We start from the raw sequence: 13,171 nt of genomic DNA, 5'->3' as shown, positions 1-13,171 counted from the left end.
ACCTCTGTGTAAACATTATATGAAAATTTGGAATTCATTAATTCAATATAAAATTATTAAGTTCAAACATATAAGTTGTTGGAGATTCATATATGTAAGACATTACCCACTTTCCAGGAGCTGTCACTCAAAAGAAGGGGACAGACAAGTGAACTGCTAGTGTATAAAATACTGAGGTACTTCAGTTTACTGCCAGGCCTCTCTCTTTCCATGCCGATGGCGCTCTTGCAAACATGGTGAATGTTCCTAAAACCTGCCGGACTTTCTGTAAGGAGATTAAGGAACTTAAAACTCCCTGCGCTCAGACAGAAATGAATCTGTTACAGCCTGCTTCTGTGCTGTTCCTTCTTGCCTCTGATTTGTAAACCAGACCTAGTAGGGCAAGCATCAACCCCACAAAGTGACACAATACAAGAAGGGCAAGGAGTCTCTGTATGCCCAGGGAAAGCGGCTTTATGACAGAAAGCAGAGTGACTATGGTGGGCAGACTAAGCCGATTTTCCAGAAAAAGGCTAAAACTACAAAGAAGATTGTGCTGAGGTTTAAATGTGTTGAGCCCAACTGCAGATCTAAGAGAATGCTGGCTATTAAGAGATGCAAGCATTTTGAGCTGGGAGGAGATAAGAAGAGAAAGCGCCAAGTGATCCAGTTCTGAGCTTCATATTTTGTTTTATTATGAAGAAAATAAAAATTTGAGACTATTTCCTTCAAAAATATAAAATAAAATAAAATACTGAGATAGAGGGTAACACATGGTTCCTGATGAACACGTTAGGAGAGGCCCCTCATCTAGAATTGTAGGTCAAAATAGATCCTCAGGGGAGATTGTGGCTGCATTGATTACGAAAGGGACTTCTCAAAATTGTTTTCATCCCAACACTATTTTATAATTTCTCAAATTTTAGCCAACTAAGTTGCAGTTCTACTTTATAAGTTATTGCTAAAAATGATAGATTGTATCAGGCAAAGGTTGGCAGAAGAACTGGAAAACTTCCCCCGAAACAATACTAATTACAGATTGCTAATCACTGAATTTAAGTTCCTGACCAGTACAATACCTACACAACCATATTATGTAAAACATATTCAGTGCTGATAATTTTTTAAAAAGTGACATTTGGAAGAGACGGAACTGCTTTATTGGAGACAAGATGTATCATATTCGCTCTTTCTTGCTATCAACAAATCCTATCATGTTGTCATAGAAAGAAATTTGTTTGACAATCATATGTTTTACTTGTGAATTTTTTAAAAAAACAAAAGCATTTCCTAAGATGCATTAAATGAGGTTTTATAAGAATTCTTATCTTCAAAATCTGAGAAATTTTAAAATACATGAAATATAAAAAATATGTTCAAAAACCACGTGTTTTCAGCTTCAGTCACTATTTTCAGCTGAGTAAAAATGACATGATAATAGTATAAATGAAAGAAAACAAATTCAGAATAAAGATCCAAGGATATATTTCAATGTAGAAACTTTAAGCTTCAGTTCTGGCATGAATAGTAATCACTTTCATTGAAGATAATAAAAAGGAAGAGTGTTGAATACTAAAATCTAGAAATTCTTCACAAGAGTAATGTACTAGTGAAACAGAATGGGAAGGGGTATGGAGAAAAGACAGAAGCCTTTCTTATTCATGTAAAACTTAAATAGAATTTCTCCATTCAGGATAATATTGAAATAAGCCAGTATAAAAGTAAGGGTTTTGAAATTTTCCTAATTAATGAATAACCTAAAATAGTTAAGACACACTTCAGGATTTTTAGCCTCAAATGTATGCTCTTGTATACTAAACTAATATTGGAAAGTTCCAGAACAAATTCTTTTTAATTTTACCTTGTGTTGAGACTGAGAGAGAGAAAAGGGAAGTTCCAGAACAGGTTCTTTTTTTTTACCTTGTGTTGAGACTGAAAGAGAAAGACCTATCTATTTTATTTTAATTTAATAATAATTCCCCAAGATTGAAGGACACAGTCCTAACTAACCCACACAGTCTGTTTTGACTGGCAAGGGCTTAACTTTAAGAGATAATTTTTTTTCCTTGAGATTCCAAGATATAATCAATTTTAACAGTTATAGTGCAAATCTGTGGTGGTGGGGATGGATTTTATGTCAGAATGTGGTTTTCCTTACCTTGACCTTGTAGCAGAGGAAAATAATTTTCCCTCCACCCTCTGTATTACTGGCTAACACTCTCTGCGATAAAGGTCAAATTAACAAGAGAAAAACAAACAGATTTATTATCCATGTTTACCTCATGTATATATGGGAGATACTCAAGAAAAATGAGTAAACTGTCTGAGATGGCCCAAACCTCTACCTTGAATACTAGCTTCATATAACTGGCTAAAGAGAGGTGTGTGTGTGTGGTGTGGTGTGTGTGTGTGTGTGTCTGTGTGTGGTGTGTGTGTGTGTGGTGTGGTGTGTGTGTGTGTGTCTGTGTGTGTGGTGTGTGTGAGTGTGGTGTGTGTGTGTGGGTGGTGTGTTGTGTGTGTGGGTGGTATGTGGGTGTGGTGTGTGTGGTATGAGTGTGTGTGGTGTGTGTGTGTGGTGTGTGTGGTGTGTGTGTGGTGTGTGTGTGTGGTGTGATGTGTGTGTGGTGTGTATGTGGGGTGTGTGTATGTTGTGTGTGTTGTGTGTTTGTGTGTGTGGTGTGGTGTGTGTGTGTCTGGTGTGTGTGTGTGTGTGGTGTGTGTGTGTGGTGTTGTGTGTGTGGTGTGGTGTGGTGTGTGTGGGGGGGGGTGTGTGTTTGGGGGCGGGGAGACAATTCACAGGAAGATGAGAAGAGGAAAAGTTTGGTAAACAAATGTTGTCCTGCCATGAAGTTAAGTCTCTCAGGGGAAAAAAAAAATTATCTCTGGTGATAGCTCTCTTCCCGGAACAGGCCCCCTTTCTAATGTAAATTTCCTTTGTAAGAGTAGATTTCTCTCAAAAAAGGTAAATTTTACTCTGTTTCTAGAGCTTCTTCTGAGTCTGCAGTTTCTCAAAATAATCTTTATGGCAAAGAGGTATATTTTGGGGTGGCATATTCTGCTTCCCTTTAACCTTTACTTCTACTTCATTCCCCTCTTTCTTCTTTTGTAAATTTTGCTCTTAAGCCTCCATTACTTCTAATGTCCCATAACATAGCCGATTACAACCTGTGGTCTGAACCTCCATAACAGTCCCTTTACAAGTGGGGACAAAGTGTATGTCTGATAACAAGGGTTTATTGGCCGGCACAAAGTTTATATTCTTTAAAAAGAAGACTTTTCACCTAAATTGCAGATTTCCATTTTCTCTTGAATAATTAAATAATTGGGGAATCATTGTCTGAGTTGTACATTTGTTACACATTTTAACTGTTTAAAAAAAAAAAGAGACTGTTTTGTAAGCAGATAGAGTAGGGGGTCCAGGGAGAAAGAGAACCACGCATGGCTTTCTTCACATAAGAGAAGTCATTTTGGGGCTTCTCTGGTGGCGCAGTGGTTAAGAATCTGCCTGCCAATGCAGGGAATACAGGTTCAAGCGCTGGTCTGGGAAGATCCCACATGCCAGGGAGCAACTAAGCCTGTGCACCACAATTACTGAGCCTGCACTCTAGAGCCCACGAGGCACAAGTACTGAGCCTGTGTGCCACAACTACTGAAGCCTTCATGCCTGGAGCCCCTGCTCCACAACAAGAGAAGCCACCACAATGAGAAGCCTGTGCACTGCAATGAAGAGTAGCCCCCGCTTGCCTCAACTAGAGAAAGCCCACGTGCAGCAGCGAAGACCCAACAGAGCCAAATATAAAAAAACAAACAAACAAACAAAAAAAACAAATACTACTGAGCCTGCACTCTAGAGCCCACGAGGCACAAGTACTGAGCCTGTGTGCCACAACTACTGAAGCCTTCATGCCTGGAGCCCCTGCTCCACAACAAGAGAAGCCACCACAATGAGAAGCCTGTGCACTGCAATGAAGAGTAGCCCCTGCTTGCCTCAACTAGAGAAAGCCCACGTGCAGCAGCGAAGACCCAACAGAGCCAAATATAAACAAACAAACAAACAAACAAAAAAAACAAATAAATAAGTAAATTTATTTAAAAAAAAAAGAAGAAAGAGAGGAGCCTTTTTTGGCTTAAGCCATTTTGTGATCTAAGCCTGGCTCCAATGTTTGCCCTTGAACAGGTCTCAGTACATAATGATCTTAAGGAAACAAAAGAATACAGAAACAAACTGTTATCAGACAAGAGAAGTAACAATAGCAAAGATAACAAATCAGTTGTAAAGACTCCCAGTTCTGTTTCAATGGTAAAGATTAGCCTGAAGCTCAACCACCAGATAACCTGGAAGCTAATGGATGATGCTGTTGACCTTTGCTAACCTTTCTGACTTCAATCAGCTAAAGCCCGGACTCTGTCCACTGCCCAACCCCCAAACCCCCTCATGAATATGCACACATTCTTAGCTTAAAAATTCCCCAATTTTGCTCTTAAGGGAGACACTGCTTTGGGAAAGATCCCACGTGCTCTCCTTACTTGCTGCAAGTAATCAATACTTCCTTCTCCTGCTCTTTGGCTTGGCTGTGTCTTTTGGTTCAACACCCACCAAGAGGCAAACCCAGTTTTCTGGTAACATACCTGAAAATAAAATAAATTAATATATTTGATTATTGCTTTCTCAAGTAACCATATATGAAAAAAAAGTGAAAAATATGGCAAGAAATATAGGAAGAAGTTAGACATTTTTTCAATTTGATATTGGAAAAGTGAGATTAAAATTTCTGGTGATAAAAACATTCTTCTTCAAATCATATAGTATCTAAAATGCACAATGGCAGCAACTGGAAAAAAACCCACGCACAGCAGCGAAGACCCAAAGCAGTCAAAAATAAATAAAAGAAAATAAATAAATTTATTAAAAATAAAAAAATATAAATAAATAAAATGCACAATAGCACAAAATTCTTAAAAATTAACCTCCTAATTTAAGTATACCATTATTTATTTTATTTGTTGCCTATTGATCGACACTTTGATTGCTCCTTACATTTGCAGAGATCAAAATTGATGTAAGAACATGTTTGAACCTTAGAAAAATCTGAGTACTTTCATTGTTTCTAATAGACTTTTTCCACAAAAAGTTAAAGAGTTGATCTAACAGAGAAGTGTAAAATTTTATTTGGGCCAAATTTGAGGACTATAACCTGGAAGAACATCTCTGAGAGCTCTGAGAAGTGTTCCACTCATTAGAAGTCAAGACACAGTTTATACATGTTTTTTGAGACAGAGGGCAGTACATCAAATGACGTTTGGCAGTTTACATGATCCAGATCTAAGCACTGTGTACCCCTTGTGAGATCAAGAAGGAAAGTGATCTTTTAAGGAGTTGTTCCATTGATGCTAGGAGAATGTAGCTCCTCATGATTAAGCAGATATTTCTGCTGATGGGAGAGGTTTGGTTGATGCATAATGCAGATACACAATGTACAGTGTGAGGAGAGAGGAGACCAAAAGCCAGAAGAAATTTTCTATGTTTAAATGATTCTCATCTTGCCATAAAATATGAATTTTATTTCACAGTTTTCAGGCAGTTATCTTCATTTCAGATGTACAAATATATCATCTGCAAATAATGATAATTTAATTTTAAATTATGTTTATATTAATAATTTATCTTCTATTGGCTTATTCCTTCATAAATATATTAAAAATTGTTGATATTCATAATTTGTTCAGGTCTTTAAAGTACATACATTTTTTACCATTTTTTGTTAACCAATCTTGCTAAGGGAATGCAATTTATTCTATATACGTGTAGTAAAAATTGTATGTTATATATCTGATATATTATATATTTTATACAGATAGATTACATTGACTATATATATAGATGTTGAATTTTGTTAAATATTTATTTGGCAACTCAAGATTATTTCTTAATATTTCTTTCTAAATTTACTTGGTTTTTCATTAAAAATGAGCAAAATTGCATTCTTGCTAGCAACTGCAAATGGTTGTGGAGTTATAGTCTGCTACAAAAACACTAAATTCTATTTGTTAGCATTTTACTTAAAATGTCTGCTCATTTTCATAAGTGAGATGACCAATATTTGAAAAGCATTTAGAACAATTAATGGCATATATTAATTGTTTTATAAGTGCATTAACAATTTTGTTAAATGTGTGAGTTCTTCTTGATTTTTTGATTTAAAACCTCTGTGTCTTATGTCTTAACTTTACATACAATAAAAAAAGAAAAAAGCTAGCCAATTCCTCCCATATCCAATCTCATACCCCATCTTATCTTCCTGAACTTTTCATGAAGCATTGGTAATAATATTGTCTCCTACATAGCTTTATAACAAGAATATGTGCATACTTCCATGTCCTGTTTCATCTAATTTACACATAATATATTGACATAATATTAAGAATAAACATGATTATATTAGCACATATACAATTCTTCATATTTTCTATCACACACACACAAACAGTATTACTAGTATTTTACACTGTCAGCATTTACAATTATTTAACTAGATTATTTACCTAGTTAAAAAAATCCATTTTAACTAGATTATTGATATTTTAGCTAACTATATTTAGACGGATTCAATATGCACCATGTTTCTTCTCATTAAAGAACATATTTTATTTTTTGGTTGGATAAAATCTATATGAAACATGGCAGATAAATAATTGATATGAATCTTTAAGTAAACATGACTACAACATGATTCCCTTGAGGCAACAAAAATGTTAACAATTTTAAATTAGGGTTTTAGCCTTTGCCAGGCAACTGCTTGGTAACATAATAATGACTGATGATGATGATGATGATGATGATAATAATAATGTGTGACTGAGATTTTTTACTGTCAAATGATGTCAGGTTAAGATAATTGGCCTAAAGTTGTGCTCAACCGTACTCATTAACAGGAATCTGTGACTTATAAAAACTCTTAGCAAAAATTTCAAAAACTTCTTGCAATAATTTTCAAATATAAGTTTTTTAAATATTTCACTATATTATGAGACTACTTGTATTCTTGTGTGTGATTTATTATGTGTTGAGATTGTAAAGACAAATAAAAATGTAAAATAAGAACAATTCTCCTGGTGAAAATAAGGAAAGTGACATCACCCCTTTCCCTTTTTCTTTAGAAACATGTAATGTAAATATTTTTGAAAACTGGATAAGCCTTTGGTAGCTTTATGACCCAGGAATGTCTTTCTAAAGGGTTAAGTTGCTATCTCTGAAATGCAAACTCAAGGAAGAGGGAACTTTTATCTTCTAGTTTCCATGGGAGGAGTCTAAATTTTCTGGTGGGATTCTTGCTCTAGGTTGCAAAACCACCTTCTATAAAAAATAAATGAAAGCTAGTTTCTCCTCTGGATTAAGCCAATTTATTTAACACAGATAGTCACCTGAATTACCAGATGTCTCTCAGATGGGATGAGCTATACATGACAAATGGTGCTATCCTGTCCTTTTACCTAAAGACCAGTTATTAATTTTGAAAACACACATGGAATAGTCCTACCTGCTTGTCTACGTAAAGGGTCAGAATCCTTTCAGTCTTTACATCTTTCAGTGGATTGTCTGTAATGAGCATTGCATTCTGGTTTAATGCTTATTTGATAATAAATTGTTTTCTTTCTCTACTACCTTTGTGGACAGGTTTTCTGGGTCGGGAGAAGGTTTTGTTTTTAATTACATTTCCCCAACAGACATTGTTTCATATATTTTATGTAGATCAATCAAACACTAATTACAAATTATGAAGTGTAAATATCTTCTTTTCAACACTTGAGAGAAATATAAAAGCATCACACACTAAAATTTTTATTGTAATATTTATTAGTGGAATTGTCTAATTTTATTTACTTTTGAAAAAATCATTTGACCACATATTCATGGGTTAATTAAAAAACTAAAATCATGAAGCAATTGCCTATTATATGCAAATTTCTCTGTTTGGCTCTGGATGTACATGTGAGGGGGTAAGATAAATAAAGCACAAATCTCGCTGTAGAATAACTCAATTTCCTCAAAGATTTATACTCTCCTGAGGCAGGGAAAGTCATCAACTATAGTATAAGACAGAATGAAGTAAGTACCATTACTCCATCTACATCATAACATGACTCAAAGCAGTAACTCTTTTTAAAAATAATGCTAAAGGTAAATATGTATAAATGATAATTTCATATTTTAAAAAAGTGACTGCCTTTCCGAGAATTCCAGTAGAGTCAGTGAAAGCTCCAGCTTAGATCCTGAGTTGCAGAATCACTAAGAATCATGTCCATAGGGTATTGAATACAATACTGACAGCAAAATGATACACTGTTGGTTTAAACGGGAGTGAACATCCTGTCAGACTTTATGACAAAACTCTTCTGAAAACTGTGCTAACATTTAAAGTTTAAAATTGTTTTATTACAAAAAAGAGAAAATACCAATAAGATAAATGAATGTGTGGATCCTTATCAATTAGAATCATGAAGAAATAAAGTAATTGTATTACAGAAGATCATATATTCAAATGTTTATTAATATTTATGGTGACATAAATATTCAATTAGAAATCCCGAAAAAAAACTAGGAAAGTGCTCATTGGAATAATTTAATTAAAATGACATAATAGAAATTCAAATAATCTTTATTTGGAAACCTTTAAAAAATAAAATAAATGTAATGTTCATCTAATATATTTTGTAAAATAACATAAAGTAGGAATAAGAAGAAGTGTGATTTCCTTTCATCACTGCAAAGAATTTGGAGAATTATACTGTCAAATTAAACTATATAAAATGCACTAGACTGAAATGTCAGTTTCAGAAAATACTAGTATTCTTTTAGCTCAAGCAGTATTCAAATTATAGAAATATAAAATTATTTTAAGAATGTGTACCTGTTATTTTTAAAATATATATTTGCTGATTACGACTTTACATCTTGTTGGTTGTTTTTCACTTGCAATAAAGATTCTAAAATAATCTTGCCACTTCACTGTGTGGTAAACATATGTATGGAATAGTAGCAATATTTGAGACATAAACTTTTCTTACACTTTTACTAATTTGTGTTATATTTATATTTGTTTAGGCTGCAATTACAAAGTTCTGAAAATAGTAACTAGTTTAAAGTTTATATTAATCGGATTGTAGAAATTTACATAAAAGTTAGATATAGTCATGCACACACTACTTCTTTTGAAGTAGAGTTTTTTATATTAAATTATCTGTGTGGCAGTATGTGCGTTTTTGTATGAGTTCCGCCACTGCCGCAACCAAAGTAGAGACTTACTAAGGATTTATTTACATATAGTTTATTTTGAAAGTAATACTCAAAACAAGGAAAGAGGAACCAAGGCACAAATAGGTTTCTTATTCAGTGATAATCAGTTTACACTGCCTCATATCAAAATGATCACACAAGAGTTCAAGTACAATTCAATGGGCCTTCAGCTGTAATGTCTCCAGAATATATTTATGATTATATTCCTTTTTCAAAATTTCTTTAAAATAAATTAAAAAACAAGCTTAAATTAGATAATACATTGAATCAATTTACTCTAGAGGATAAAGGAATATTACCAGAACTTTTCCTAGGGTCAAATTTTAAAGAAGAGGGAATAGATACAAAAAAAAAAAAAAAAAAAAAAAGGAAAAGAAAGGAAATTATTGTACTGAGGAAAAGAAGGAAAATAAAAGTTCTACTTAAAAATAAAGGTGTGTGTGAGGGTGTGTGTGGGGGGGGTTAGATAACCTGCTTTATAAATGTACCTACGGATGGTTCCAAACAGCACATCAATTTTTGTTCTACTATTCAACGCACAATAGAAGAACCTGGTTTGCTTATTATGTATTGTGTCACCTTTTTTCAGTCTCACCTTTGATTTCAGCCATGGGTTCGGTTTACACTTGTCTCCCCGGGATCTTGAGTCCGTCTCTCACTCTCTACTCTCATGTGCCTCTCAGTGCGTGTCTTTAGAAGTGCACTCTTCACGCAGGGAAGCAGAACCTTGAAATGTCCGGATCTCTGGCCTAGAGCGACAACTCTAAACCAATGGGAAATGGGAACTGACTGGTATACAGTCAGGTATACATCCTTCTTCCTGTTAATCCTTGAGTCTCAGATGGATAGTTATGAAAACCATTCCATATGCTCTTTGAAGTTCTTAAGTGGCCTGAGACTAGTTTCCCTCAGAATCGACTAAGACACTATATATATATTTTTTAATTTTACTATTTTTTTAACTTTTTATTTTCTATTGGAGTACAGTTGATTAAAAATGTTGTGTTAGTTTCAGGTTACAGTAAAGTGATTCGGTTATACATATACATGTATCTATTCTTTTTCAAATTCCTTTCCCATTTAGGTTGTTACATAATGTTGAACAAACAAGGACCTACTGTATAACACAGGGAACTCTGCTCAATATTCTGTAACAACCTAAAAGGACACTGTAACTATTGCTTTCGTCTTTGCTCCTGCTCCCCAGGACTACTTCCAAAAAAATCTACACGCACAAAATTCTGCCTCAGGCTCTGCTTTAATGGTGGTAGTTAGGAAAGACAAGCTGAGATTTAAGAATTATCACCCACCAAAATTTAGTATAATGTTAGTATAGAAATACTATTTATTCTACACTTCTTAATTCAAGTGTGGCCTCAAATGACGTTTTAATGTTTTGTAATCTTCCTAGATATTTATGTTTTTCATTTTAAATGTAAATTTGAAAATCTTCTATATTGTGTTTGTATACATTTTACAAAGCATTATTTTAGTATTTTATTTTGTTGCTTATTTATTGTATTCCTTCTTTAATAATAATAATTTTAAGAGTTATTTTACTATGGATTTCTTGGCTCTCTAAGTTATGATAGATATAATTATCAAATAGAAATATTATCACATTAGAAACTCTTATGATGTTTGGCAATGTCATAGCAAGGAGTACACAACAAAACCTTGTCCTTATTAACCCTTCTTATTGTTTAATGTTTCTTAACAGTGGGTTAAAAAATAGTAATATGTTAGGTAAGAAGGTAATTTGAATCAATTACTTTCAACTAGTCTCTTATTTTAAAATATTTGGCCTCTGGATTTTGTTCTAATGGTCATAAATCATGTTGATAAGCTAATAGTCACTGGATAGTTTATTCATATTGTCTCATTTAGAGTTATTTATTCACTATTCTATTTGAATAGCATCTCCTGTTACTCTCTATCCTGTTATCTTGATAATTCTTGTCCATGGCACTTATCAATAACTGGCATCCTATAATACACTTGTAGGTTTATTTGTTTATTTGCCATTTCCCCCACTGGAATATAAACATGATGAAGACCAGGCTTCTGTGTTCTGTATCTGCATGCATGGAAAACAGTAGATATTGAATCAATATTGTTGTTTAAAAGAAAGAATGAATTTACACAAAACCTTTGAGAAGAGGTTTTGTCCTGCTTCCAAGATGTAGCAAAGTATCAATTAGTGATCTTATTCTATAGAGAGTTCTTAATGTGCTTGAATGAATATGGGCACCTGAAGGATGTCCCATTTGCTGCCCAGATCTCTGGCGCATTTAGACCTATCTCATAATAAATTGGAGAGTCTCAAAGTAAGACAGAAACTTTATAAAACTCAATGCACTTTATGTCAAGTTTACCTACTGTGATCTTTTCTAAAATGTGAAACTGAATGAATATTTCATTAGACATTTTATAAAGAAGTTTCAGAGTAGCAGGGCTATGGCATATACTATGTCAAAGAAATAGTAATATAGATGACATTGAAATGCTGACATTGTAAAATATTCATGACCGTAAGAAAAAAAAAATGTCATGAAGAAACCAGGGGTACGACGGGAATAAAACACAGACCTACCAGAGCATAGACTTGAGGATATGGGGAGGGGGAATGGTAAGCTGTGATGAAGTGAGAGAGTGGCATGGACATATATACACTACCAAATGTAAAATAGATAGCTAGTGGGAAGCAGCCACATAGCACAGGGAGATCAGCTCAGTGCTTTGTGACCACCTAAAGGGGTGGGATAGGGAGGGTGGGAGGGAGGGAGAAGCAAGAGGGAAGAGATATGGGAACATATGTATATGTATAACTGATCCACTTTGTTGTAAAGCAGAAACTAACATACCATTGTAAAACAGTTATACTCCAATAAAGATGTTAAAAAAAAAAAAAGAAGTTGGAATCGTAAAAACTTCTTGCATTGGAAATGCATCCTGTTTCCTCACTTAAGAAGACTATACAACGGGTGCCTACAGTATACTTATTCTCGCACAGTCTCTTTTTGATGCTCTCAGAATATGTAGGGGGAAAAAAGCTAGATATTTGTAATTGCAAATCTTTAGGACTCTAAACAGATGTTTCTCTCTGTGAATAATCCTCTTAAGGAAACAATACTGATGGTGAAACTTCCCGTTGACAGCGTCTTAGATGTTTATTCTCTCTGTCTATCCCTGTCGCTGTCTGTCTCTGTCACACACATACACACACACACACAAAACTCCTTTTACTCATGCCTTTTAACTGAATAATTATAAAAGTCTTAAAATTGTATAATCTGTTATCCCTTACAAAGAACTTTCTCATAATTATTTCATCCATTCGAAGCTCACCAGGCAGCAGCATGATGAGACATCTTTAGATGAGAAAATGGAAATCTTGGAAAGTTTGGAATCTTCTCAAAGATTTCGTGTCCAGACGTCAGACACGGAACTGAAGGCAGCCTTTCTGATTCTAATTCTGATAGTGGAGGAAAATCCTATGAGCTCCAGCTTCAGTTTCTCCTCCCCCTCCTAATTCTCCTTCTTCTTCTGCCCCCACCCCTCTATCTCTCTCCTCTCTCCCTTGCTCTCTTTTTCTATCACACACACACCTACTTATATCACAAAATCAACATTTATTTCTGCAAAATCAGTTATAGTTTGATTTGGGAGTTGCCTTTCTTCCCTAAACAAAAAACAAATGTATATTTCCCATGCTGAGGTACTGAGACTATACAATCTTATTACTAAATATCTGATGATTAGTTTTTATTTTTAAGTAATATTATTAAAAGGCTGACATTTAAAAATATTTTTAATTTTATATTTATTTTTTATTGACGTTTAGTTGATTTACAATGTTGTGTTAGTTTCAGGTGTACAGCAAAGTGATTCAGATAT

The 13,171-nt window shown here is 34.1% G+C and overlaps 1 protein-coding gene across 1 annotated transcript; it reads left to right on the top strand.

Annotated features, from left to right (window-relative positions):
* Nucleotides 1–233: 233 nt before the first annotated feature.
* On the top strand, nucleotides 234–667 carry LOC102980733 (60S ribosomal protein L36a-like). Its single transcript, XM_007107235.3, has 2 exons — nucleotides 234–299; nucleotides 380–667. Exons 1-2 carry the CDS (start codon nucleotides 234–236, stop codon nucleotides 653–655), a joined length of 342 nt encoding a protein of 113 aa, XP_007107297.1. The 3' UTR covers nucleotides 656–667.
* The last annotated feature ends 12,504 nt before the right edge of the window (nucleotides 668–13,171 follow it).

This window comes from Physeter macrocephalus, chromosome 10 (genome assembly GCF_002837175.3).
Source record: "Physeter macrocephalus isolate SW-GA chromosome 10, ASM283717v5, whole genome shotgun sequence".
Classification (NCBI taxonomy): Eukaryota; Metazoa; Chordata; class Mammalia; order Artiodactyla; family Physeteridae; genus Physeter; species Physeter macrocephalus.
Note: the sequence above shows the minus strand (reverse complement) of the source record. Positions and strands in the feature narration are given on the sequence as shown.